Raw genomic sequence first — 24,980 nt, 5'->3', positions numbered from 1 at the left:
GCATTCTCCCTTTCCATACTTACAATTCTCTTTTCTAACCTAGAGAAACTTTGTTCCTGCTATCCATAATATGTTAACTTATTGCTCAATCCTAGAATATACGGAAAGTAGTTTCAGAATTGCTAACCTATACAAACTGCTGTGGACTCAATGTCTGTGGCCCCCACCTACCCCAAAACTCATATGTTGTAGAAGCCCTAATCCCTAATGTGATGGTATTTGGAGGTGGAGCATTTGGAAGATAATTAGGTCATGAGGGTGGAGCCCTCATGAATGGGATTACTGCCCTTTTAAGAAGACACACGAGAGATGATCACTCTCTCCACCATGTGTGGACACAGCAAGAAGGTATCTGCAAACCAGAAAGAGTGCTTTTACCAGGAACCAAATAAGCTGGCACTTTGATCTTGCACTTCCTAGCCTCCAGGACTATAAGAAATAAGATCCTGTTGTTGAAGCCACCCAGTCTCTGGTATTTTTGTTGTAGCAGCCTGAACTGAGTACTAACCTACTAACTGAAGATCGAAATTTGTTTGAAGTTCTTTTTGTCTTCTTCCTGAGAGTACATACTCAAATGTGTTCAAAAGTTACTTGAGTTTTGTCTTTTTGCCCTCCACCGCTTCCCTGTGGTTATTATTATTCTTTTGAAAGAGAGGGCTTTTTCCTGGTTATTTTCCATTTTAGAATTTTTTAAACCCATACTTTTTTTTCCCTTTGGGGTATGTGAAATATCAACATGGTTCTAAAAGTCAAGAGTCAGAACTATATAGTTTAGAGTTTATTTTGTGTATCATGAGATGTGGATCTGATTTTATGTCTTTCTAAATGGCTATCCACCTGTCCCAAAACTGCTTACTAAAAAGCTATTCTTTACCCCAGTTATTTTAGATGCTTCCTTTTATCACATTCAATAATTCCCTATTTGTTTAGATCAATTTCTAGACTTTCTATTCTGTCTGGCTGTCTATTCGTGTACTGGCACATAATTATTGTATGTTTTACTGTCTGCTACAGCCAGTCCTCGTTAGGTTTTCTTTCTCTATGTTTCCCTATTCTTACATGTTTAGTTTTCCATGTGAACTTTACTGTCAACTTGGCTAGCTCCAGCAAAAACTTTTTGGTATTGTTATTGTGTTAAATTTATAAATTAATTTATATTTAATCTTTACGATGTTTGCATCATCCCTTTTAAGAACACTGGATGTCTTTCCATTTGCTGTAGTCTACTTTTGTGTCTTTCAAGAAAGTGATAAGTTTTTCTCATATAGATTTTGTGCATGTTTTGTTTAGGTTTATTCCTATTTTACCTTCCTTTTTTTAAACTCAAAATCACTTCATTTCTTAACATTTTGTACAAATGGGAAGAGAGTAATGTGATTGGTCCTTTAACATCATATTCACAATGAGAGAATTTTATAAATTTGAATAAAAATTATCTTGCAGAAAGCAGAGCAAGCTCATTATCAAATCATTTATATAACTAATACAATGTTTGAATCAACTGAATGTTTACAATAGCCATCTTTTTATGACATAATTTCTCTAAAACCTATCTCACAATTTTGAAAGGATAAGCCATATAAATGAGTGTCACAGGAAAGTAAACAAACTAGCTTGTTAGAGCTAGCAGAGTTCTCACCTTCTCCCCCTTGAAAGTCTGTGACTTAGGGAGTAATGGAACTACAAATCTCTTTGATGTTTCACATGTAGCCAGAAAGCACTTTGCTAATCAGAAGCTTTCTTTTACTGTTAGAAAACTCATGTACCTGACCTTATTTTTTCTTTCCAAAGAATGGGTAATAAGTTTTACTTCTGCAACTCTAGGGAATATTTTGTCACCAAAAGTTAGGGAAGGTTTGACCTGAGTAGATTGGAAGATGTGGAGGAAGAAACGTGAGTTAGACCATTCATTCTCAAACTTGGCTGAATATTGGAATCACTTAAGCAGTTTAAAAACTATACCTAGCCAATCTGAAAAGGCTATCTAGTGTATGATTCCAACAAAATGACATGCTGTAAAAGGAAAGACAGTAAAAGGATCAGTGGTTCCCAGGGGTTTGACAGGAGGGAGGGATGAATAGGCAGAGCTTAGAGAATTTTTAGGGCAGTGAAATTATTCTGTGTTAATATTTTGTCTCTCTATCCTCCAGAGATAGTGATTTTTATAATAGGGTAAAGGCCTGAGTGTCAGGACTTACAAAAGAGAGATCTTTAATGTTCTCACCACAAAAAAAGAAGTGGCAATTATGTGACCTGATGGAGGCTTAGCTATTACTGTGGTAGCAATCATTTTGCTATATGTAAGTATCAAATCAACACGTTGTACACCTTAAACTTACACAGTTTATATGTCACTTATATCTCAAAAAAGCTGGAAAAAAGAATAGGGGAAAAATAAATTTAAAAGTTAATTACACAGTTAATTTGTTGCAGCTGTGATAAGTGCTGTAAGGTAATCAGGGAAGTCTTTGCTGAAGAAAGCATTCTTAAGCTGGCTTCTGAGGGGTGAGTAGAAATTAGTCAAGTAAAAATGGGAAACCCCAGGCAGAGGAAATAGCATGTTGGAAGGCCTGACAGGGAAGGAAGTTGTGTGTTCTAACACAGTGGTTCTCAAACTTTGCTGCACATGGGATTCTTTGTTTGCATTTTGAATGGGTTTGTTTTTTCCATTGTGACTCTTTTTATTGTTTGTATATTTGAAGGCTATTATATCTGTATTAATGTTTTTACCTTCCACAATGATTTTATTCCTTGCATTATTTTACCTTTGATTCTCTAGCACTTTCCAGATAAATATTATGTCTTATCCATAATTAGAAATAGTTTTACTTCTCCAGTTCCTGTGCCTCTAATTGATTTCTTATGTGTAAGTGCATTGCCTAGTATCTCCTTTATATTTAAATACCAGTGGAAAATAGTAGGCAGTCTTAACTTTGTTTGTGATCCTTGTGAAATTCCTGTGGTATTTCACTATCAAGTAAGATTGTATTCAGGACTAAGGTATACATACTTTTTCCTATTAAGAAAATATCCATAAATCCATAATTACCTCTTTTCTTCTGTGTTTAATCAGGAATGACTGTTGAATTTTGTTAATTTTTCAGGACCTATGAACATAATTTTTTCTTTAGATCTATTAATATAATGTATTATATTAATAGATTTCCTACTATTGAACCAAGCTTGCCTTCCTGGAAAAACATCCTACTAGGTTTTCTTAATATGATATTGGGCTATTTTTGCTAATATTTTATTTAGTACTTTTGCATCAACAGTCATAAGTGATAACTTTTTGGAATTTTTTTGTATTGTTTTTATCAGGTTTAGGTTTCCATATTATAGTTGATTCATAAGAGTTGTTTGAAGTTTTCTTTCATTTTCTAGGCTCTGGTACAATGTATGTAACATTGGGGACAATGTATTCTTTGACAATTCCTCCATGAAAGCAATAGGGCCTTTTATTTGGGGGATGGGGGATAGTTCCTTGATGTATTCCTCTGTTTCTTTTATGGTAATTGATCTATTTATGCTTTTTTTCCTAATGAGGTCAATTTTGGTAAACTGTATTTTCTTAAGAAATTATCCATTTTGTCTCGTTTTCAAATTTATTTGCATAGAGACCTGCCAGAGAGTCTCTTATGATATTTTAAATCTCTTCTATTTCCACAGTTATCTCCCCCTAGTCATTTCGTATTTTGTATATTTGTGCTTTGTCCCTTTTCTGCCTTGATTATGTTAGCTAGTAGTGTGTGTATTTTGTTAATTTCCCCCCAAACAATCATTTTTGTTTATTAATTTGATTGCTTTTTCCTACTCCCACCCTCATTAATTTTTATTTTATCTTTCATTATTTCCTTCCTTATGTTTTATTTTGGTTATTTTCTTGTGCTTTATCTTAGCATTTGGAGTTTGGAATTTATTTAATATATTTTTTGTCTTTCATTTTTATTGATATAAGTGCTTAAGGCTATGAATTTCTGCTGATCTCTGCTTTATATTTCATAGATGCTAGGATAGTAGCAGTCTTTTCATTTTCATTATTTTTAAAAAAGTCGTTTAATTTTTGTTTCCATTTCACCCACCCATTGTGTTCCTGTCTTCATTCCCTTCTATCTGGTGTCTATGCTGTAGCTTTTCCGAACTGGTCCTGCTCCATAACATCCTCAGAAAAGAAACAGAAAACAAACCTGAAGCCCTTCATAGTTGGCCTGTTTCTTCAGCCATTGCCTGACTAACACTCGTTTTTGAAGACTAAGCTCAACTTTAGGAATTCTTCTCTGAAACCCCTCAACCTCCAATACCAACCCAGTTAGTACTCCTTCTGAGAACTAAATAGAATCCTATATTTCCTTTGTCATAATACTTGTAACAGTATTTTTTAATATTTTGTCTCTCTATTAACATTGTAAGATTCTTGAAAAATATGCTTCCCTTTTGTCACTGTATCCCTGGTGCTCAATAAATAATTGTTGAATATTCCTTCAGCTATAGACTTCAAAACTAGTATTCTGACCTGTGAGTTTTAGCAAACTCTAGAACTTCTTCATAACCTTAGTTTGGTTTGTTGATTTTAGCTTTTCAGTTGAAGTATAACACACATACAGAAGAGCACACTAATTATGTGTCCAGCTCAATCAACTTTCATAAACATACCCACACAACCTCAACACAGATCACCACCTCCATGAATTTTCACAAAGTGAAATGTGTCTATGAAACTGCAAGACATATCAAGAAATGAAACTTACTATCCTTCCAGAAGCCCCCATAGTGGCTTCTCCCAATTGATTATGGCATAGCATCCAGAATATGTAAAGAACTCTTATGCTAAACAATAAAAAGACAAGCAACTCAATTTAAAAATGGGCATTCAACATGGAACTGGAAGCAATTAGGCAAGAAAAAGAAATAAAAAGCATCCAAATTGGAAAGGAGGAAGTAAAATTATCTCTGTTTACAGATGACATAATCTTATACATAGAAAGCCCCAAAGACTCCACTAAAAAAACTCTTAGAACGAATGAATTCAGCAAAGTTGCAGGATACATAATCAGTGCCAAAAAATCAGTTGTGTTTGTACACACTAACAATGAACAATCCAAAAAGGAGACTAAGAGGACAATCCATTTACAATAGCATCAATATGAATAAGATACTTAGGAATAAACCTAACCAAAAAGTGAAAGACATGTACACTGAAAACTGCAAACTGCTGCTGAAAGAAATAAAAGAAGACATAAATAGGGCTTCCCTGGTGGCGCAACGGTTGAGAGCCCGCCTGCCGATGCAGGGGACATGGGTTCGTGCCCTCGTCCAGGAAGATCCCACATGCCGCGGAGCGGCTGGGCCCGTGAGCCTGTGCGTCCAGAGCCTGTGCTCCATAACGGGAGAGGCCACGACAGTAAGAGGCCCACGTACCGCAAAAAAAAAAAAAAGACACAAATAGACATCCCATGTACATGGATTGAATAACTTAATATTGTTAAGATGTCAATACTACTCAAAGCGATTTACAGAATTAATGCAGTCCATATCAAAATCCCAACAGTGTTGTGTTTTATCTACAGAAATAGAAAAATCTATCCTAAAATTCATATGGAATCTCAAGGGACCCTGAATAGCCAAAACAATTTTGAAAAAGAAGAACAAAATTGGAAGTCTCACACTTCCTCATTTCAAAACTTACTAAAAAGCCACAGTAATCAAAACAGTGTGGTACTAGCATAAAAACGGACATAAAAACCAGTGGAGCAGAATAGTGAGTCCCAAATTAAACTCTCACATATGTAGTCAAATGATCTTTGACCAAGGTTCCAAAGCACTTGATGGGGAAAGGACATTCTCTTCAATAAATGATGCTGGGAAAACTGGATAGTCACATGCAAAAGAATAAAGTTGGGCCCTTACCTTACACAATATACAAAAACTAACTCAAAGTGGAATAAAAACCTAAATGTAAGACCTAAAACTATAAAAGTCCCAGAAGAAAATGGAAAAGCTCATAAGATTGAATTTGGCAATGACTTCTCGGATATTACACCAAAAGCACAGGCAACACAAGCAAAAATAGACAAATGCACTACATTAAACTTAAAAACTTTTTGATCATCAAAGGAAATAATTAACAGAGTGAAAAGACAGCCTACATTATGGGAGAAAATATTTGCAAATTATATATCGGATAAGGGGTTAATACCCAGAATATAAAGAGAATTCCTACAACTCAACAACAGAATAACCCAATTTAAAAATGGGCAAAGGACTTCAGCAGACATTTCTCCAAAGAAGATACACAAATGGCCAACAAACATGAGAAGATGCTCAACATCACTAATCATTAAAAAAATGCAAATCAAAACCACAGTGAGAGATCAATTCACACCCACTAGGATGGCCATTATCAAAAACACAGAAAAGAACAAATGTTTGGTGAGCATGTGAAGAAGTTGGAACCCTTGTGCCCTGGGAATGTAAAATGGTGTAATCTGTATGGAAAACAATACAGAGGTTCCTCAGAAAATTAAAACTAAAATTACCATATGATCCAGCAATCTTTATGTATATCCAACAGAATTGAAAACAGGATCTCAAAGAGATTTGCACACCCATGTTTATTACAGCATTATTCACAATAGCCAAGATGTGGAAACAACTTAAATGTACTTCATTTTGGGGGGAGCTATTTTGAGTGGCATTTTTAAAAAGCTTTCATTTTCAAATGTTCATTGCTGGAATATAGAAACAGAACTGATTCGTGTGTCTGTGTTAATCTTGTACTTTATGACCTTGCTAACCTCATATAGACAGTCATGTTGTGTGCAAATAGAAGGAACATATACAGGATTTGTATGTTGAATAGTTCAGAACTCATGAATAAAATCAAAGATCTAAATAAATGGAGAGGGGCTTCCCTGGTGACACAGTGGTTAAGAATCCACCTGCCAATGCAGGGTACACGGGTTCGAGCCCTGGTCCAGGAAGATCCCTCATGCCACAGAGCAACTAAGCCCGTGTACCACAACTACTGAACCTGCACTCTAGAGCCCGTGAGCCACAAGTACTGAAGCCCACATGCCTAGAGCCCGTGCTCCGCAACAAGAGAAGCCACTGCAATGAGAAGCCTGCACATGGCAGCAAAGCATAGCCCCTGCTCGTCGCAACTAGAGAAAGGCCACGTGCAGCAATGAAGGGCCAGTGCACCCAAAAAAGTAAAATAAAATAAATAAGAAATAAAAAAATAAGTAAGTAAATGGAGAGACATGTCATGTTCATGGATTAGGTCAGAGTAGCAAATATGTCAACTCTCCCCAAATCTATAGATTTAATAGCAATCAAATTCCCAGCAGAATTTTTTGAGGGACTAGATTCTAAAATTTTATGAAAGGGCAAAAGAACCTTAATAGCCAAAAAGATCTGGGGAAATAAGAATAAATTGGGAGGAATCACATTACCAGATACTGAGTTGCTATTAAGCTATAATGATCAAGACAGGTGGTACTGGTGAAAGGATCAGAGTTCAATAGAACAGAAGAGAGATTACAGAAATATACCCTCTTTTATAAAGACACTTTTATAAAGATCCCATTCATGAGGGCTCCAACCTCATTACCTGATCACCTCGCAAATGCACAGATGGAGACAGAAATAGGAGTTATGCTGTCACAAGCAAAGAATCTCCGCAAGCCACGAGAATCTGCAAGTGGCAAGGCAGGATTTCCCCTCTAGAGCTTTCAGATGTGGGGCCCTGATGACACCTGGAACCTTGGTGAATTTATTAGTTCTAATCGGTTTTGGGGGGGTTGGAGGAGTATTTAGGGTTTTCTATCTATAAGATTAAGTCATCTGCAAACAGATCATTTTACTTCATCCTTTCCAATTTAGGTACCTTTGTTTTACTTGCCTAATTTCTTTGGCTAGGACTTCTAATATTATTTTGAATAGAAGTGGTGAGGGGGCCAGACGCATTCTGCTGGGTGGGAAAGAGAGAGGAGGGAGCTAGATCTTATGCTGATATACCACCATGTGCCAATGAGGTCACACAGTGCCAGGGACCCTCAACCTGGTTGCTCCACTGAACCCACTGTTAGGTGGATTTGGGGTGAGAAGTATTTAGAGGTAGATTGGTTGACCTCACTCTAGCATGAAAATGGAAGTATTTGTAAATTACTTACCTATTTCCCTCCAGGGGAGAAAATGGGAAGTGAGGGCCACTGGTGAACACTGAGTTAGAACAAGTGAGTATTTATATGAGTAATCCCTTCCACATAATGGAGTCACTGAAGAGTCTACATTTCCTCTTCCCCAGGCTTTGTGATTAATGTGTTCAACCTCACTGGCAACTTTTTGACTGAAAACAGTATTAATTAGCTATTTCCCTTGTCTGGGGAATGAGCATAAGGACCTTGCACCGCCAAGGCTTCTGTTAAGTTTACAAAGTGGCCTCAGATTTTCTATGAGAATATTGGCTCTGCAAATGTATGTACTTCCAATTTGCTCCCCACATGATCTCAGTTTGAACTCTGTCCCCTTTGGAGTTGAGTTACTAAATAAGTAACAGGAATATTTAATCTTTGAAGCTTACTGTGTCCCAAAATTTCTATTAAAACTATAGAAAACTTCTGATTATGACAAGTCAGCATTAAAAACTTACCAACTTCTTGGTATATATCCAAAGGAAGTGAAATCAGTATCTCAAAATGATATCTGTGCTCCCATGTTCATCACAGCATTATTCACAAGGAATGAAGACAACCTAAATGTCTGTCCGTGGATGAATGGATAAAGAAAATGTGGTATGTGTATATGTATGTATATATACATACCATTTGCAAAAACATGGATCAACCTGGACATTATGCTGAGTGAAATAAGTCCGAGAAAGACAAATAATGCAATGCATGCTCTCACTTATATGTGGAATCTAAGAGTCAAACTAATAGACCCAGAGAGTAGAATGGTGGTGCTGTGGCACGGGGGGTAGAGGGGAGAAGGAGGAAGTATTGGTCTAAGGCAGTGGTCCCCAAGCTTTTTGGCACCAGGGACCGGTTTCATGGAAGACAATTTTTCCACAGGTGTGGGTGGAGGGGGGATGGTTCAGGCGGGAATGTGAGCATTGGGGAGCGACAGGGAGCGGCAGATGAAGCTTCCTTCGCTCGTCCACCACTCACCTCCTCCTCCACAGACCGGTACTGGTCAGCCGCCCAGGGGTTGGGGACCCCTGGTCTAAGGGTACAAAGTTCTAGGATAAATGAGTTCTGGCGATTTGATGTATAACATGGTGATTTTGTACTTGAAATTTGTTAAGCCGAAGGTAGATCTTAAATGTTAAATTGCCACAAAAAAGGTAATTATGTGAGGTAATGGATATGTTAATTAGCTTGAGTGTGGTGATCATTTCTGAATGTGTATATATATCGTAATATCAATTTGTACACCTTAAGTATATACGTATAATTCCTATTTGTCAATTATACCTCAGTAAAGCTGGAAACAGAATAACAAAAACTGACCTGAACTGACTGTCTTACAGGTATGAGAGAATTGAAATTCCAATTCATATTGTACCTCATGTGACCATTGGGAAAGTGTGCCTTGAGTCAGCAGTTGAGCTGCCCAAGATCCTGTGCCAAGAGGAGCAGGATGCATATAGGAGGATCCACAGGTAGAGACCCTCGCTGCTCCTCTTCCCGATTCTCGGGCCTGGTCCCTGTTCTCCTCTCCTGTCCTTTCATCTTTAGCAGCTCAAGCTGTGAGCCCCCTTTCCTTTCAGCTCTCTGTGAGAAAGTCATCACATGTCTCACCCTGTATGATAACAATGTCTTTAACACTTGTTTCTCTCCTGGTGCACTTTGGATTCTTCTGGGGCAAAGACACATTTTTTAGTTGTTAAAGATAACATCTTAGTAGCCCTGTTGCCAAGTACTGTGTACTATAGGAAGGCTTCAGCAAAAGATAGTAATTTCAAAATTATTTCTTTGAATTATCTCAACGTTCTGAATAAAATTACATCCCCCAAATCATGAAAAATGGAACAATAATGGGAAGTTCAATGATACATATTTATCTAATCTGGTTGGCAGAGGTCTGTAGCAGACCACTGCCAAACGGATTAGATGAACTGCTGCTTTGCTACTAACCTAAACTATTTTATCCCTTTAGCCTTACACATCTGGACTCAGTAACCAAGATCCATAATGGCTCAGGTAAGATTTTTTTTCTCAAGTACAGGCAGTGAAATACTCACATGACAGAAGCAAATTTACTTGAAGTGACTGAAGTGATGAGTACGAATTACCCTTGAGTTTTCTTTCCCAACTAATCCTGCTCCCAACTTTTCTATTGAATCCTGTGGACCACTGAATACTATACATGACTGGACACGTTTAACACCAGTTCTCAGGGAGACAGGGAGGGCCTCGATTTGTTGTGTTTGCAAGTTTCCATAGTGTAACACGCCTACTGTGGCTGATTTCAAACAACTAACATGGCCGTAACCAGTTTGCAAACTTCCTGAAATTTCAACAGTTGGCTCTTGTGAGCCGGTTTCCAGCATATCAGTACCAGCCTATTGTGGTGGGAGTTGAAAGAGATGAATAGACAGACAGACAGACATAAAAGGGAGAGCATGAGGGAGATCTTTTCATGTAAATAAATATATAAGGAATTCCTATACAAGGCCAAGGATTTCTGCTCAATATGATATACACACTAAATCACTTTTCCCAACATACACACCTACCCACCCACACCTTCTGACTAACCCTGACTCCCAGGCCATTCTGGCAAAGTCACTAGGAGGGAAGAAAAGGAGGCTTCAAAGTATTATAGGCAAGTACTTTGAGAGAAAAAGACAGAGATGGCTTGGTTTATCTGTCTCATCACTTTTATCTGGAGGTAAAACATGGCAAAGAGTTAATAATAAAGCCACAGCAATTAAGAAATATATTGATAATTCAAACATGGACAGCTACATCAGTAGAACTGAATAGAGCCCATGTATACGTATTTAAGAATTTATATCTAAGAAAGATGTTACTTCAAATCAATTTTAAAAAGGATGGACTTCCGGGGTAGATGGCGGAAGAGTAAGATGCGGAGCCCACCTTCCACCCCATTGATACACCAGAAATACAGCTACACGTGGAACTCCTACAGAACACCTACTGAATGCTGACAGAAGACCTCAGACCTCCCAAAAGGCAAGAAACTCCCCATGTACCTGGGTAGGGCAAAGTGGAGAGGTTCCCGCACAGAGGATCAGTGCCGACCGGCACTCACCAGACCGAGAGGCTTGTCTGCTCGCCTGCCGGGGTGGTCGGGGCTGGGAGCTAAGGCTCGGGCTTCGGTCAGAGCTCAGGGAGAGGACTGGGGCTGGCGGCGTGAACACAGCCTGAAGTGGCTAATGCGCCACAGCTAGCCAGGAGGGAGTCCGGGAAAATGTCTGGACCTGCCGAAGAGGCAAGAGACTTTTTCTTCCCTCTTTGTTTCCTGGTGCGCAAGGAGAGGGGATTAAGAGCGCTACTTAAAGGACCTCCAGAGACGGGCGCAAGCCACGGCTGAAAGCGCGGACCCCAGAGACGGGCGTGGGACGCTGGGGAGGCTGCTGCCGCTGCCAAGAGGCCTGTGTGCGAGCACAGGTCACCGCCCACGCTCCCCTTCCAGGGAGCCTGTGCGGCCCATCACTGCCGGGGTCCCGGGATCCAGGGACGGCTTCCCTGGGAGAGCGCACGGCGCACCACGGGCTGGTGCAACGTCTCGCTGGCCTCTGCTGCCGCAGGCTCGCCCTGCACTCCGTGCCCCTCCTACCCCCCTGCCTGAGTGAACCAGAGTCCCCGAAGCGGTTGCTCCTTTGACCCTGTCCTGAGTGAAGAACAGACGCCCTCCAGCGACCTACACACAGAGGTGGAGCCAAATCCAAAGCTGAGACCCGGGAGCTGTGAGAACAAAGAAGAGAAAGGGAAATCTCTCCCAGCAGCCTCAGAAGCAGCGGATTAAAGCTCCATAATCAACTTGATGTACCCTGCATCTGTGGAATACATGAATAGACAACGAATCATCCCAAATTGAGGAGCCAGGAGTCAGTGCTGTGCCTCTGAGTTGGGAGAGCCAACTTCAGGACACTGGTCCACAAGAGACCTCCCAGCTCCACATAATATCAAACGGCGAAAATCTTCCAGAGATCTCCATCTCAACACCAGCACCCAGCTTCACTCAACGACCAGCAAGCTACAGTGCTGGACACCCTATGCCAAACAACTAGCAAGACAGGAACACAACACCACCCATTAGCAGAGAGGCTGCCTAAAATCATAAAAAGTCCACAGACACCCCAAAACACACCACCAGACAAGGACCTTCCCACCAGAAAGACAATATCCAGCCTTATGCACCAGAACACAGGCACTAGTCCCCTCCACCAGGAAGCCTACACAACCCACTGAACCAACCTTAGCCACTGGGGACAGACACCAAAACCAACGGGAACTACGAACCTGCAGCCTGCAAAAAGGAGACCCCAAACACAGTAAGATAAGCAAAACGAGAAGACAGAAAAACACACAGCAGGAGAAGGAGCAAGATAAAAACCCACCAGACCTAACAAATGAAGAGGAAATAGGCAGTCTACCTGAAAAAGAATTCAGAATAATGATAGTAAAGATGATCCAAAATCTTGGAAATAGAATAGACAAAATGCAAGAAACAGTTAACAATGACCTAGAAGAACTAAAGACGAATCAAGCAACGATTAGAAACACAATAAATGAAATTAAAAATACTCTAGATGGAATCAATAACAGAATAACTGAGGCAGAAGAACGGATAAGTGACGTGGAAGATAAAATAGTGGAAATAACTACTGCAGAGCAGAAGAAAAAAAAGAATGAAAAGAACTGAGGACAGTCTCAGAGACCTCTGGGACAACATTAAATACACCAACATTCGAATTATAGGGGTCCCAGAAAAGAAGAGAAAAGGAAAGGGACTGAGAAAATATTTGAAGAGATTATAGTTGAAAACTTCCCTAATATGGGAAAGGAAATAGTTAATCAGGTCCAGGAGGCACAGAGAGTCCCATACAGGATAAATCCAAGGAGAAATATGCCAAGACACATATTAATCAAACTGTCAAAAATTAAATACAAAGAAAACATATTAAAAGCAGCAAGGGAAAAACAACAAATAACACACAAGGGAATCCCCATAAGGTTAACAGCTGCTCTTTCGGCAGAAACTCTGCAAGCCAGAAGGGACTGGCAGGACATATTTAAAGGGATGAAGGAGAAAAACCTGCAACCAAGATTACTCTACCCAGCAAGGATCTCATCCAGATTTGATGGAGAAATTAAAACGTTTACAGACAAGCAAAAGCTGAGAGAGTTCAGCACCACCAAACCAGCTTTACAACAAATGCTAAAGGAACTTCTGTAGGCAAGAAACACAACAGAAGGAAAAGACCTACAATAACGAACCCAAAACAATTAAGAAAATGGGAATAGGAACATACATATCGATAATTACCTTAAATGTAAATGGACTAAATGCTCCCACCAAAAGACACAGATTGGCTGAATGGATACAAAAACAAGACCCATATATATGCTGTCTACAAGAGACCCACTTCAGACCTAGAGACACATGCAGACTGAAAGTAAGGGGATGGAAAAAGATATTCCATGCAAATGGAAACCGAAAGAAAGCTGGAGTAGCAATTCTCATATCAGACAAAATAGACTTTAAAATAAAGACTATTAGAAGAGACAAAGAAGGACACTACATAATGATCAAGGGATCGATCCAAGAAGAAGATATAACAATTGTAAATATTTATGCACCCAACAGAGGAGCACCTCAATACATAAGGCAAATACTAACAGCCATAAAAGGGGAAATCGACAGTAACACATTCATAGTAGGGGACTTTAACACCCCACTTTCACCAATGGACAGATCATCCAAAATGAAACTAAATAAGGAAACACAAGCTTTAAAGGATACATTAAACAAGATGGACTTAATTGATATTTATAGGACATTCCATCCAAAAACAACAGAATACACATTTCTCTCAAGTACTCATGGAACATTCTCCAGGATAGATCATATCTTGGGTCACAAATCAAGCCTTGGAAAATTTAAGAAAATTGAAATTGTATCAAGTATCTTTTCCGACCACAACGCTATGAGACTAGATATCAATTACAGGAAAAGATCTGTAAAAAATACAAACACATGGAGGCTAAACAATACACTACTTAATAACGAAGTGATCACTGAAGAAATCAAAGAGGAAATAAAAAAATACCTAGAACAAATGACAATGGAGACAGGACGACCCAAAACCTATGGGGTGCAGCAAAAGCAGTTCTAAGAGGGAAGTTTATAGCAATACAATCCCACCTTAAGAAACAGGAAACATCTCGAATAAACAACCTAACCTTGCACCTAAAGCAATTAGAGAAAGAAGAACAAAAACACCCCAAAGTTAGCAGAAGAAAAAAAATCATGAAAATCAGATCAGAAATAAATGAAAAAGAAATGAAGGAAAAGATAGCAAAGATCAATAAAAGTAAAAGCTGGTTTCTTGAGAAGATAAACAAAATTGATAAACCATTAGCCAGACTCATCAAGAAGAAAAGGGAGAAGACTCAAATCAATAGAATCACAAATGAAAAAGGAGAAGTAACAACTGACACCGCAGAAATACAAAAGATCATGAGAGATTACTACAAGCAACTCTATGCCAATAAAATGGACAACCTGGAAGAAATGGACAAATTCTTAGAAATGAACAACCTGCCAAGACTAAATCAGGAAGAAATAGAAAATATAAACATACCAATCACAAGCACTGAAATTGAGACTGTGACTAAAAATCTTCCAACAAACAAAAGCCCAGGATCAGGTGGCTTCATAGGTGAATTCTATCAAACATTAAGAGAAGAGCTAACACCTATACTTCTCAAACTCTTCCAAAATATAGCAGAAGGAGGAACATTCCCAAACTCATTCTACAAGGCCACCATCACCTTGATACCAAAACCAGACAAGGATGCCCCAAAGAAAGAAAACTACAGGCCAATATCACTGATGAACATAGATGCAAAAATCCTCAACAAAATACTAGCAAACAGAATCCAACAGCACATTAAAAGGATCATACACCATGATCAAGTGGGGTTTATTCCAGGAATGCAAGGATTCTTCAATATACGCAAATCAATCAACGTGATACACGTTAACAAATTGAAGGAGAAAAACCATATGATCATTTCAATAGATGCAGAGAAAGATTTCGACAAAATTCAACACCCATTTATGATAAAAACCCTGCAGAGGGCCTCCCTGGTGGCCCAGTAGTTGAGAGTCCGCCTGCCGATGCAGGGGACACGGGTTCGTGCCCCAGTCTGGGAAGATCCCACATGCTGCGGAGCAGCTGGGCCCATGAGCCATGGCCACTGAGCCTGCGCATCCGGAGCCTGTGCTCCGCAACGAGAGGCCACAACAGTAAGAGGCCAGTGTACCGCAAAAAAAAAACCCCAAAAAACAAAAAAAAAAAACCCTGCAGAAAGTAGGCATAGAGGGAACTTTCCTCAACATAATAAAGGCCATACATGACAAACCCACAGCCAACATCGTCCTCAATGGTGACAAAGTGAAACCATTTCCACTAAGATCAGGGACAAGACAAGGTTGCCCACTCTCACCACTCTTATTCAACATAGTTTTGGAAGTTTTAGCCACAGCAGTCAGAGAAGATAAGGAAATAAAAGGAATCCAAATTGGAAAAGAAGAAGTAAAGCTGTCACTGTTTGCAGATGACATGATACTATACATAGAGAATCCTAAAGATGCTACCAGAAAACTACTAGAGCTAATCAATGAATTTGGTAAAGTAGCAGGATACAAAATTAATGCACAGAAATCTCTGGCATTCCTATATACTATTGATGAAAAATCTGAAAGTGAAATCAAGAAAACACTCCCGTTTACCACTGCAGCAAAAAGAATAAAATATCTGGGAATAAACCTACCGAAGGAGACAAAAGACCTGTATGTAGAAAATTATAAGACACTGATGAAAGAAATTAAAGATGATACAAATAGATGGAGAGGTATACCATGTTCTTGGATTGGAAGAATCAACATTGTGAAAATGACTCTACTGCCCAAAGCAATCTACAGATTCAATGCAATCCCTATCAAACTACCACTGCCATTTTTCACAAAATTAGAACAAAAAATTTCACAATTTGTATGGAAACAGAAAAGACCCCGAATAGCCAAAGCAATCTTGAGAAAGAGAAATGGAGCTGGAGGAGTCAGGCTCCCTGACTTCAGACTATACTACAAAGCTACAGTAATCAAGACAGTATGGTACTGGCACAAAAACAGAAAGATAGATCAATGCAACAGGATAGAAAGCCCAAAGATAAACCCACGCACATATGGTCAACTGATCTTTGATAAAGGAGGCAGGAATGTACAGTGGAGAAAGGAGAGCCTCTTCAATAAGTGGTGCTGGGAAAACTGGACAGGGACATGTAAAAGTATGAGATTAGATCACTCCCTAACACCATACACAAAAATAAGCTGAAATGGATTAAAGACCTAAATGTAAGGCCAGAGACTATCAAACTCTTAGAGGAAAACCTTGGCAGAACACTCTATGACATACATCACCACAAGATCCTTTTTGACCCACCTCCTAGAGAAATGGAAATAAAGACAAAAATAAACACATGGGACCTAATGAAGCTCAAAAGCTTTTGCACAGCAAAGGAAACCATAAACAAGACCAGAAGACAACCCTCAGAATGGGAGAAAATATTTTCAAATGAAACAACTGGCAAAGGATTAATCTCCAAAATTTATAAGCAGCTCATGCAGCTCAATAACAAAAAAACAAGCAACCCAATCCAAAAATGGGCAGAAGACCTAAATAGACATTTCTCCACAGAAGATATACAGACTGCCAACAAACACATGAAAGAATGCTCAACATCTTTAATCTTTAGAGAAATGCAAATCAAAACTACAATGAGATATCATCTCACACCAGTCAGAATGGCCATCATCAAAAAATCTAGAAACAATAAATGCTGGAGAGGGTGTGGAAAAAAGGGAACACTCTTGCACTGCTGGTGGGAATGTGAATTGGTACAGCCACTATGGAGAACAGTATGGAGGTTCCTTAAAAAACTAAAAATAGAACTACCATACGACCCAGCAATCCCACTACTGGGCATATACCCTGAGAAAACCATAATTCAAAAAGAGACATGTACCAAAATGTTCATAGCAGCCCTATTTATAATAGCCCAGAGATGGAAACAACCTAAGTGTCCATCATCAGATGAATGGATAAAGAAGATGTGGCACATATATACAATGGAATATTACTCAGCCATAAAAAGAAATGAAATTGAGCTATTTGTAATGAGGTGGATAGACCTAGAGTTTGTCATACAGAGTGAAGTAAGTCAGAAAGAGAAAGACAAATACCGTATGCTAACACATATATATGGAATTTAAGAAGAAAAATGTCATGAAGAACCTAGGGGTAAGACAGGAATAGAGACACGGACCTACTAGACAATGGACTTGAGGATATGGGGAGGGCCAAGGGTAAGCTGTGACAAATTGAAAGAGAGGCATGGACATATATACACTACCAAACGTAAGGTAGATAGCTAGTGGGAAGCAGCCGCATAGCACAGGGAGATCAGTTCGGTACTTTGTGAGCGCCTGGAGGGGTGGGATAGGGAGGGTGGGAGGGAGACGCAAGAGGTAGGGGATATGGGAACATATGTATATGTATAACTGATTCACTTTGTTATAAAGCAGAAACTAACACACCATTGTTAAGCAATTATACTCCAATAAAGATGTAAAAATAAATAAATAAATAAAACTAAAAACTAAAAAAAAAAAAGGATGGATTGTTCACTAAATAGTGTTGGGCCAGTTCATTTGTTTCTTAGTTTATACTTCTATTTCCATTTGGGAAAAAATAAATTCCTACTTAATGCCCTACACAAAAAATAAATTCCAGATATATTTATACTTATACTATTAAATATATTACAACCACTTTGGAAAGAGATTGGCAATTACAACTACCAAATGTCCCACCAGTTCCTCTCCTAGGCATATACCCCAAAGAGTTGAAAACAGGTGTTCAAACAAAAACTTGTATAGGAATGTTTGTAGCAGCATTATTCACAATAGCCAAAAAGTGGGAACACCCAATTGTCTGTCAGTGGGTGAATGGATAAACAAAGTGTGATCCATCCATACAACAAGGTATTGCTCAGCAATGGGAAGAACACACTACTGATACATGAACAACCTGGATGAATCTCATTATGCCAACTGAAAGAAGTATCACACAAAGTGCTACATACTCTATAGTTCCATTTATATGAAATTCAAGAATAGGCTAAACTACCCTATGGTGACAGCAAATGGATCAGTAGCTGCTGTGGCCCAAGGTGAAGGGGCACAGGCTGCAGAGGGAACCCAGAGGGGCCTCTGGGCTGATGGAAATGCCCTGTATCTTGACTGGAGGGTGGTTAAAAGGGGTATGCATTTGTCAAAACTCACTGAACTGTACCCTTAAAATGGGGTCATTTATTGTCTGTAAATTATACCCCAATAAAGCTCATTAAAAGTTAAAAATACAGGAGGAAAATATAAGGAAGTCACAAAAGACTGACTAAATAAGAATTAAAGACTTTTATAGAGCCCTACAGAAAAATCAAATTGTTCATAATAATCTATAAAAGAAGTATGGATTAAGGTAAAGTCATCAGGTTTTCTCCTTTTCCTTCGACAAAGATTAAATTGACAGAGAATTAGATGAGGGTGTGAGGGAAGTGAACACTCCCATATACTGTTCCTGGAGGTATAATTTTTAAATATATGTGGACTTGAATCTAGCAATTCCACTTCAAAAAATGTATCCTTCAAAAATTTGTAGGACAAATGCGCAAAAATAAAGGGATATTAATCGCAGTCTTTATAATAGCAAAAAATTGGATGCCACTGAAAGGTCCATCAATAGAAGACTTATTAAATTGGTACATCCATTCTGATGAATACTGTACAGCCGTTAAGAAGGAAAGGTAGTTCTTTATCAACACAGGAAGATGTCTATGGCTTATTGTTATGTGAGGTAAAAGTAACGTCCAAAATCATACAGTATTTTTTAACTTAATTTAAAAAAATTGGGCTTCCCTGGTGGCGCAGTGGTTGAGAATCTGCCTGCCAGTACAGCGGACACGGGTTTGACCCATGGTCTGGGAAGATCCCACATGCCGCAGAGCAACTGGGCCTGTGAGCCACAACTACTGAGCCTGCGCGTCTGGAGCTTGTGCTCCGCAATAAGAGAGGCCACGACAGTGAGAGGCCCACACACCGCGATGAAGAGTGGCCCCCGCTTGCCGCAACTAGAGAAAGCCCTCACAGAAACGAAGACCCAACACAGCCAAAAATAAATAAATAAATTTATTTAAAAATATATATATATAGCACTCTGAGGTCGATAATAAAAAAAACAAAAACAAAAAAAACCCACCACAGATTCCAAGGCCTGTCTTAAGAGAGTCTGTAATTCAGTGATGTGAAAGTGGGGCCCCCAAATCTTTTTCAAAAAAAAATTTTTTTAACATCTTTATTGGAGTATAACTGCTTTACAAATGTTGTGTTCGTTTCTGCTAACAAAGTGAATCAGCTGTACATATACATATATCCCCACATCTCCTCCCTCTTGCTTCTCCCTCCCTCCCTCCCTTATCCCACCCCTCTAGGTGGTCACAGAGCACCGAGCTGATCCCCCTGTGCTATGCGGCTGCTTCCCACTAGCTATCTGTTTTACATTTGAGTGTGTATGTATGTCCATGCCACTCTCTCTCTTCATGCCAGCTTACCCTTCCCCCTCTCCGTGTCCTCAAGTCCACTCTCTACACCTGTGTCTTTATTCCTGTCCTGCCCCTAGGTTCATCAGAACCATTTTTATTAAAAAGTATATATACATATGCACACAAGTTCACACACATATACATATACATATATCTTGGAAGGTATACCCCACAATTTTACAGTGGTCATTTTAATAAGTCATATATCATAAGAGAGAAAAAGATATTTCCATTAGGCAGAATTTGTTTTATAAAGAGGGCCACAGAATCTCTGTCTTACCGTGAAGCTGAGCATTCCTAGGAAGACGTGAAAGGTGATCACTCCCTTCATCTCTCTGCTTTTTCCTCATTTTAAAAGAGGAGCTTTCAGGTGAGTTGCATTAATGTATTCTTCAATGTATGTAACACTTGGTAAGCAATTTTCTTTCTGAACTCGTGAAAAATTAAGTTGCAGAAGACAGAGTTCTAGCTCACTGGGAAGCTATGTTCATTCACAGTGAGAAGGTCTGAGAGCTGGGGATAGAGACCCTTCTGTAGCTCTTACCCTTTTGCTATGGAAGTAAAAAGCTGGATATCTTTCTGCTCTCTGCATAGCAAGGCTTCTGTCTGGCTTATGGATCCAGGGATGTTCAGGATGGCCTCCGAATAGGTATCCTCTTTGCTCAGCTCTCCTGCCTTTCCCCTGGCTGCCCATACAAAGTTGTCTGCCAGTTCTACTTCTGCACTTTTTCTATGTTCTCCTCCTTCCCCCTCTTTCTGTACTCACTGTTGGGCGCTACTGGTGGTGGATTGTTATCTCTGTGTTTTTCCTATTGAAGTGTTTACCAAGAACCTGTGCAGTCAGATGTCGGCAGTCAGCGGGCCTCTACTGCAGTGGCTGGAGGACAGACTGGAGCAAAACCAACAGCATTTGCAGGAGTTGCAACAAGAAAAGGAAGAGCTTATGCAAGAACTTTCTTCTTTAGAATAAAGCAGGAGACAAAATGAAGTAAGAAACTTTTGTTTTCCAATTTGTGTAGTAAACATGGTCTGAAAATTCATATACAGGAGATGTGTAGGCAGACGATGGAGCAGCTCTTTTTATATCCCAATGGGTGCGTTTTATGCATACAATAAACAAACATAAGATGTCTTCCTAAAAGTTTTATTAGGGCTTAATGAACCCTCCTACCTGGAACCAGCCTACAAAGAGCATATGCAGGGTGATTTAAGTAGAATATGAAAGTTTTTTTTAAAGGCTATGCAAGGTACATTGGCAAGGACATCCTGTAATAAAATGTCTGGGGAGCATATTTCAAATGTTTATTTTTTTCTCTAGAATAAGCTAAAGGAATAAGAGTATTTAATGTTCAGTTTTGTAGTTATGATGCTGATGTTGGACAAATAAACAAGTACACAAGGGTTAGTGGAAGTGAAGGTGACTCATCAGCACCCCACCTCTATTCTTTGCCCCCATTGAGAGGCATATGTCTTATGTCTTCCTTCTTGATCTCTAAAATAGGTATTCTGAGATACCTAGCAAAGGTTGAATCTATGTGGGTGCTCTTTCTAACCAAAAACATGAGTTCTAGCATATTTGGCTCTGAAGCAAACTCCTATTGAGCAGATCCTATTTCCCTAAGAATTTCCAGTATAATATAAATGTGTTTTTCCAGAAACATTCAGGACTTAGGATGTAACAAAAATCATGCTTTAAAAAGTTCTGTTGCAAGCTTCTTACTATGTGTAACCACAAATGCTAAGTGTGTCTTCAGAAAAGAGCCAAGCCTACTGCAGACCAGAAATTAAAGTGGGAATTGGAGGAGTTAGAAAGAAAGAAAACAAAGAAAGCCCCAATCCCAACAACAGTGACAAAGGGTTGTTTTTGGTTTTGTCTTCTCTTCTTGTTTCTCCCTAAATTATTGTTTTTCAAATTTCAGAGTACAGTCCGGGACTACATGCACCATAATCATTTGGAGGTCAAACTTCAACTCTGGGAGTGGAACCCAGAAATCTTCATGAACTCCCCTAGGGCATATGTAGTGTAAATGTTGTATTTTCCCTAATTTCCCACAGCCACAGTTCTTCTCTATTCTTTTCTTTCCCTGTAGGAAGGATGAAAATATCCAGGTGTAAAATTAATTAAGCCAAATCAATTTTGAAGAAGAAAAATTTGGAAGACTCACATTACCTGACTTCAAGACTTACTATAAACTTAAGTAATCAAGACAGTGTGGTATATGCCCAACTGATTTTGACAAAGGTACAAAAGCAATTCAATGGAGGAAGGATAGTCTTTTCAACATATGATGCTGGTGCAGTTGGCAAAGAAAATGAACTTTGACCTAAACTGCATTGAAAATTAATTGAAATTAATTGAAAAATAATTAATTTTAACTGAAAATGTATCATGAACTTAATTAAGTTAATTGAAAAATTAATTGAAAATGTATCATGAACTTATATGTAAGATGTAAAACTTTCAGGAAAAAAAATCATAGAAAGATCTTTAGGATCGTGGTGGGCTAGGCAACAGGTTCTTCTTGGCCTTCATCCCAAAAGCACAATCATGAAAGGAAAAAGTTGATACTGTATATTGGACTTCATCAAAATGAAAAACTTTTGCTCTGCCAAAAATTTAAGAGGAGGAAATTATTGAGAGAAATTACTTGCAAACCATTTATCTAGAATAAAGTCAAGAGTAAAAAACAAACAATCCAATTAGAAAATGAGCAGAAGACATGAGTAGACATAGCACTAAAGAGGGTGTATCGAAGGCAAGCAAGCACAGGAAAAGATGTTGAACTTCATTAGCCATCAGGGAATGCAAATTAAAACCACAATGAATTATGACTACATAATTATCAGAATGGCTAAAGAAAAAACAGTGAAAATACCAGGTTCAGTTGAGCATACAAACTGGATCTCTCATACACTGCTGAACAGAATGTAAAACGGTAAGCCACTCTGAAAAAAAGAGTTTGAAAATTTCTAATAAAGTTAAACATACATGTACGTTATTACCCAGCAATTGCTGTCCTGGACATTTATCCCAAAGAAATGAGACCTATTTTGGCACAGAAACTTCTATACAGACATTCTTGGCAGTTTCATTTGTAATAGCCCCAAACTGGAAACAACCCAGATGACCTGCAGCTGAGTGTGTGGTTAAACCAACCATCCACACCATGCAATACTACTCTGCAATGAAAAGGAACAGACTGTTGATACACACGACTTGGATGGACCTCAAGCGTATAATGATGAATGAAAAACAGCCAGTCTTAAAAGCTCACATACTGTATGACTGCATTTGTATAAATTCTTGAAATGACAAAATTATAGAAGTGAAGAACAGATTAATGGTTGACAGGGATAGGGACTGGAGGGGGTATGGGATATGGGTGACTATAAAGGAATAACACAAGGAATTATTTGTGCTGATGGAACAGTTCTGTATCTTGATTGTGGTGTTTATTACATGAATCTATATCTGTGCTAAAACCATATAGACCTACACACACCCACAAATGAATGCATGTAAAATTTGGTGAAACCAAATAAGGTCTATAGTCTAGTTAGCAGTATTCTACCATTGTCAATATGTTGGTTTTGAAGATGTACAATTATTATGTGTAAGATCTTACCACTGGAGGAAACCGGGTGAAGGGCACATGGGACTCCCTGTACTATTTTTGCAACTTCCTGTTAATCTATAATTATTGCAAAATAAAAAGTTGTAAGTATTAAATAAGGAACTAAGAGGTATGGTATGTATCTTGTGAAATAAGTGATAAAATCTGAGGGGAATAAAATGATTTGAATATTTTTACAGGCCAACCTTCTGTACATGTCCCTTCTAAGCTGTTTACATTGACAGAGTTATGGCAATTTGAAATTCTTTTTCTAACCTGATAATTCGAGTTGTAATCTGTAAAACAGGAATGTGGGGAGAGGAGGCAGGTACATGGAAGTGTCAAAGTACCTGGTGGCTGAGGAAGCAGGGCTGGGATTACTGCATGAGGGCCTTGGTGGGGAACATCTAGTGAAAGCTGTGTTGTGCAGCCAGCAATCAGGTACATTAAACAAGTAAGTCAACTGATGGAGCAAATAAGTAAATGTTTTGAGGAAAGTGGAGACTAGGTTTGTCAGTGTCAGAGAAATGACTTATAAACATGAAAAGGGGAGGAGCTTCAAGATGGCGGAAGAGTAAGACGCAGAGATCACCTTCCTCCCCTCAAATACATCAGAAATACACCTACATGTGGAACACCCCCTACAGAACATCTACTGAATGCTGGCAGAAGAACTCAGACCTCCCAAAAGGCAAGAAACTCCCCACGTACCTGGGTAGGGCAAAAGAAAAAAGGAAAAACAGAGACAAAAGAATAGGGACAGGACCTGCACCAGTGGGAGGGAGCTGTGAAGGAGGAAAGGTTTCCACACACTAGGAAGGCCCTTCACAGGTAGAAACTGCGGGTGGCGGAGGGGCGGGGAGCTTTGGAGCCACAGAGGAGAGCGCAGCCACAGGGGTGCGGAGGGCAAAGCAGAGAGATTCCCGCACAGAGGATCGGGGCCGACCAGCACTTACCAGCCCGAGAGGCTTGTCTGCTCACCCGCTGGGGTGGGGCGGGGCTGGGAGCTGAGGCTCGGGATTTGGAGGTCGGATCCCAGGGAGAGGACTGGGGTTGGCGGCGTTAACACAGCCTGAAGGGGCTTGTGCACCACAGCTGGCCAGGAAGGAGTCCGGGAAAAAGTCTGGAACTGCCGAAGAGGCCATTGTTTTGGGGTGTGGGAGGAGAGGGGATTCAGAACACCGCCTAAATGAGCCCAAGACGGGCGCGAGCCACGGCGATCAGCACAGACCCCAGAGACGGGCACGAGACGCTAAGGCTGCTGCTGCCGCCACCAAAAAGCCTGTGTGCAAGCACAGGTCACTGTCCACACCTCCCCTCCCGGAAGCCTGTGCAGACCGCCACTGCCAGGGTCCCGGGATCCAGGGACAACTTCCCCGGGAGAGCGCACAGCGCGCCTCTGGCTGGTGCAACGTCACTCTGCCTCTGCCGCCACAGGCTCGCCCCG

The 24,980-nt window shown here is 39.6% G+C and overlaps 1 protein-coding gene across 1 annotated transcript in view; it reads left to right on the top strand.

Annotated features, from left to right (window-relative positions):
• Window positions 1–23,656, top strand: part of BRCC3 (BRCA1/BRCA2-containing complex subunit 3) — an 86,305-nt gene extending 62,649 nt beyond the window's left edge. Inside the window, exons 9-12 of the mRNA XM_081259287.1 lie at window positions 9,530–9,661; window positions 10,159–10,202; window positions 20,738–20,907; window positions 22,010–23,656. Of these exons, the coding sequence (XP_081115413.1) occupies window positions 9,530–9,661; window positions 10,159–10,202; window positions 20,738–20,889 (328 nt within the window). The 3' untranslated portion in view covers window positions 20,890–20,907; window positions 22,010–23,656. The remainder of the gene's footprint in view (window positions 1–9,529; window positions 9,662–10,158; window positions 10,203–20,737; window positions 20,908–22,009) is intronic.
• Window positions 23,657–24,980: the final 1,324 nt, after the last annotated feature.

The sequence above is a fragment of the Mesoplodon bidens genome (assembly GCF_964165515.1).
Source record: "Mesoplodon bidens genome assembly, contig: HAP1_SCAFFOLD_159, whole genome shotgun sequence".
In the NCBI taxonomy this organism is placed as follows: domain Eukaryota; kingdom Metazoa; phylum Chordata; class Mammalia; order Artiodactyla; family Ziphiidae; genus Mesoplodon; species Mesoplodon bidens.
This window is presented reverse-complemented; position numbering and strand designations above follow the sequence as displayed.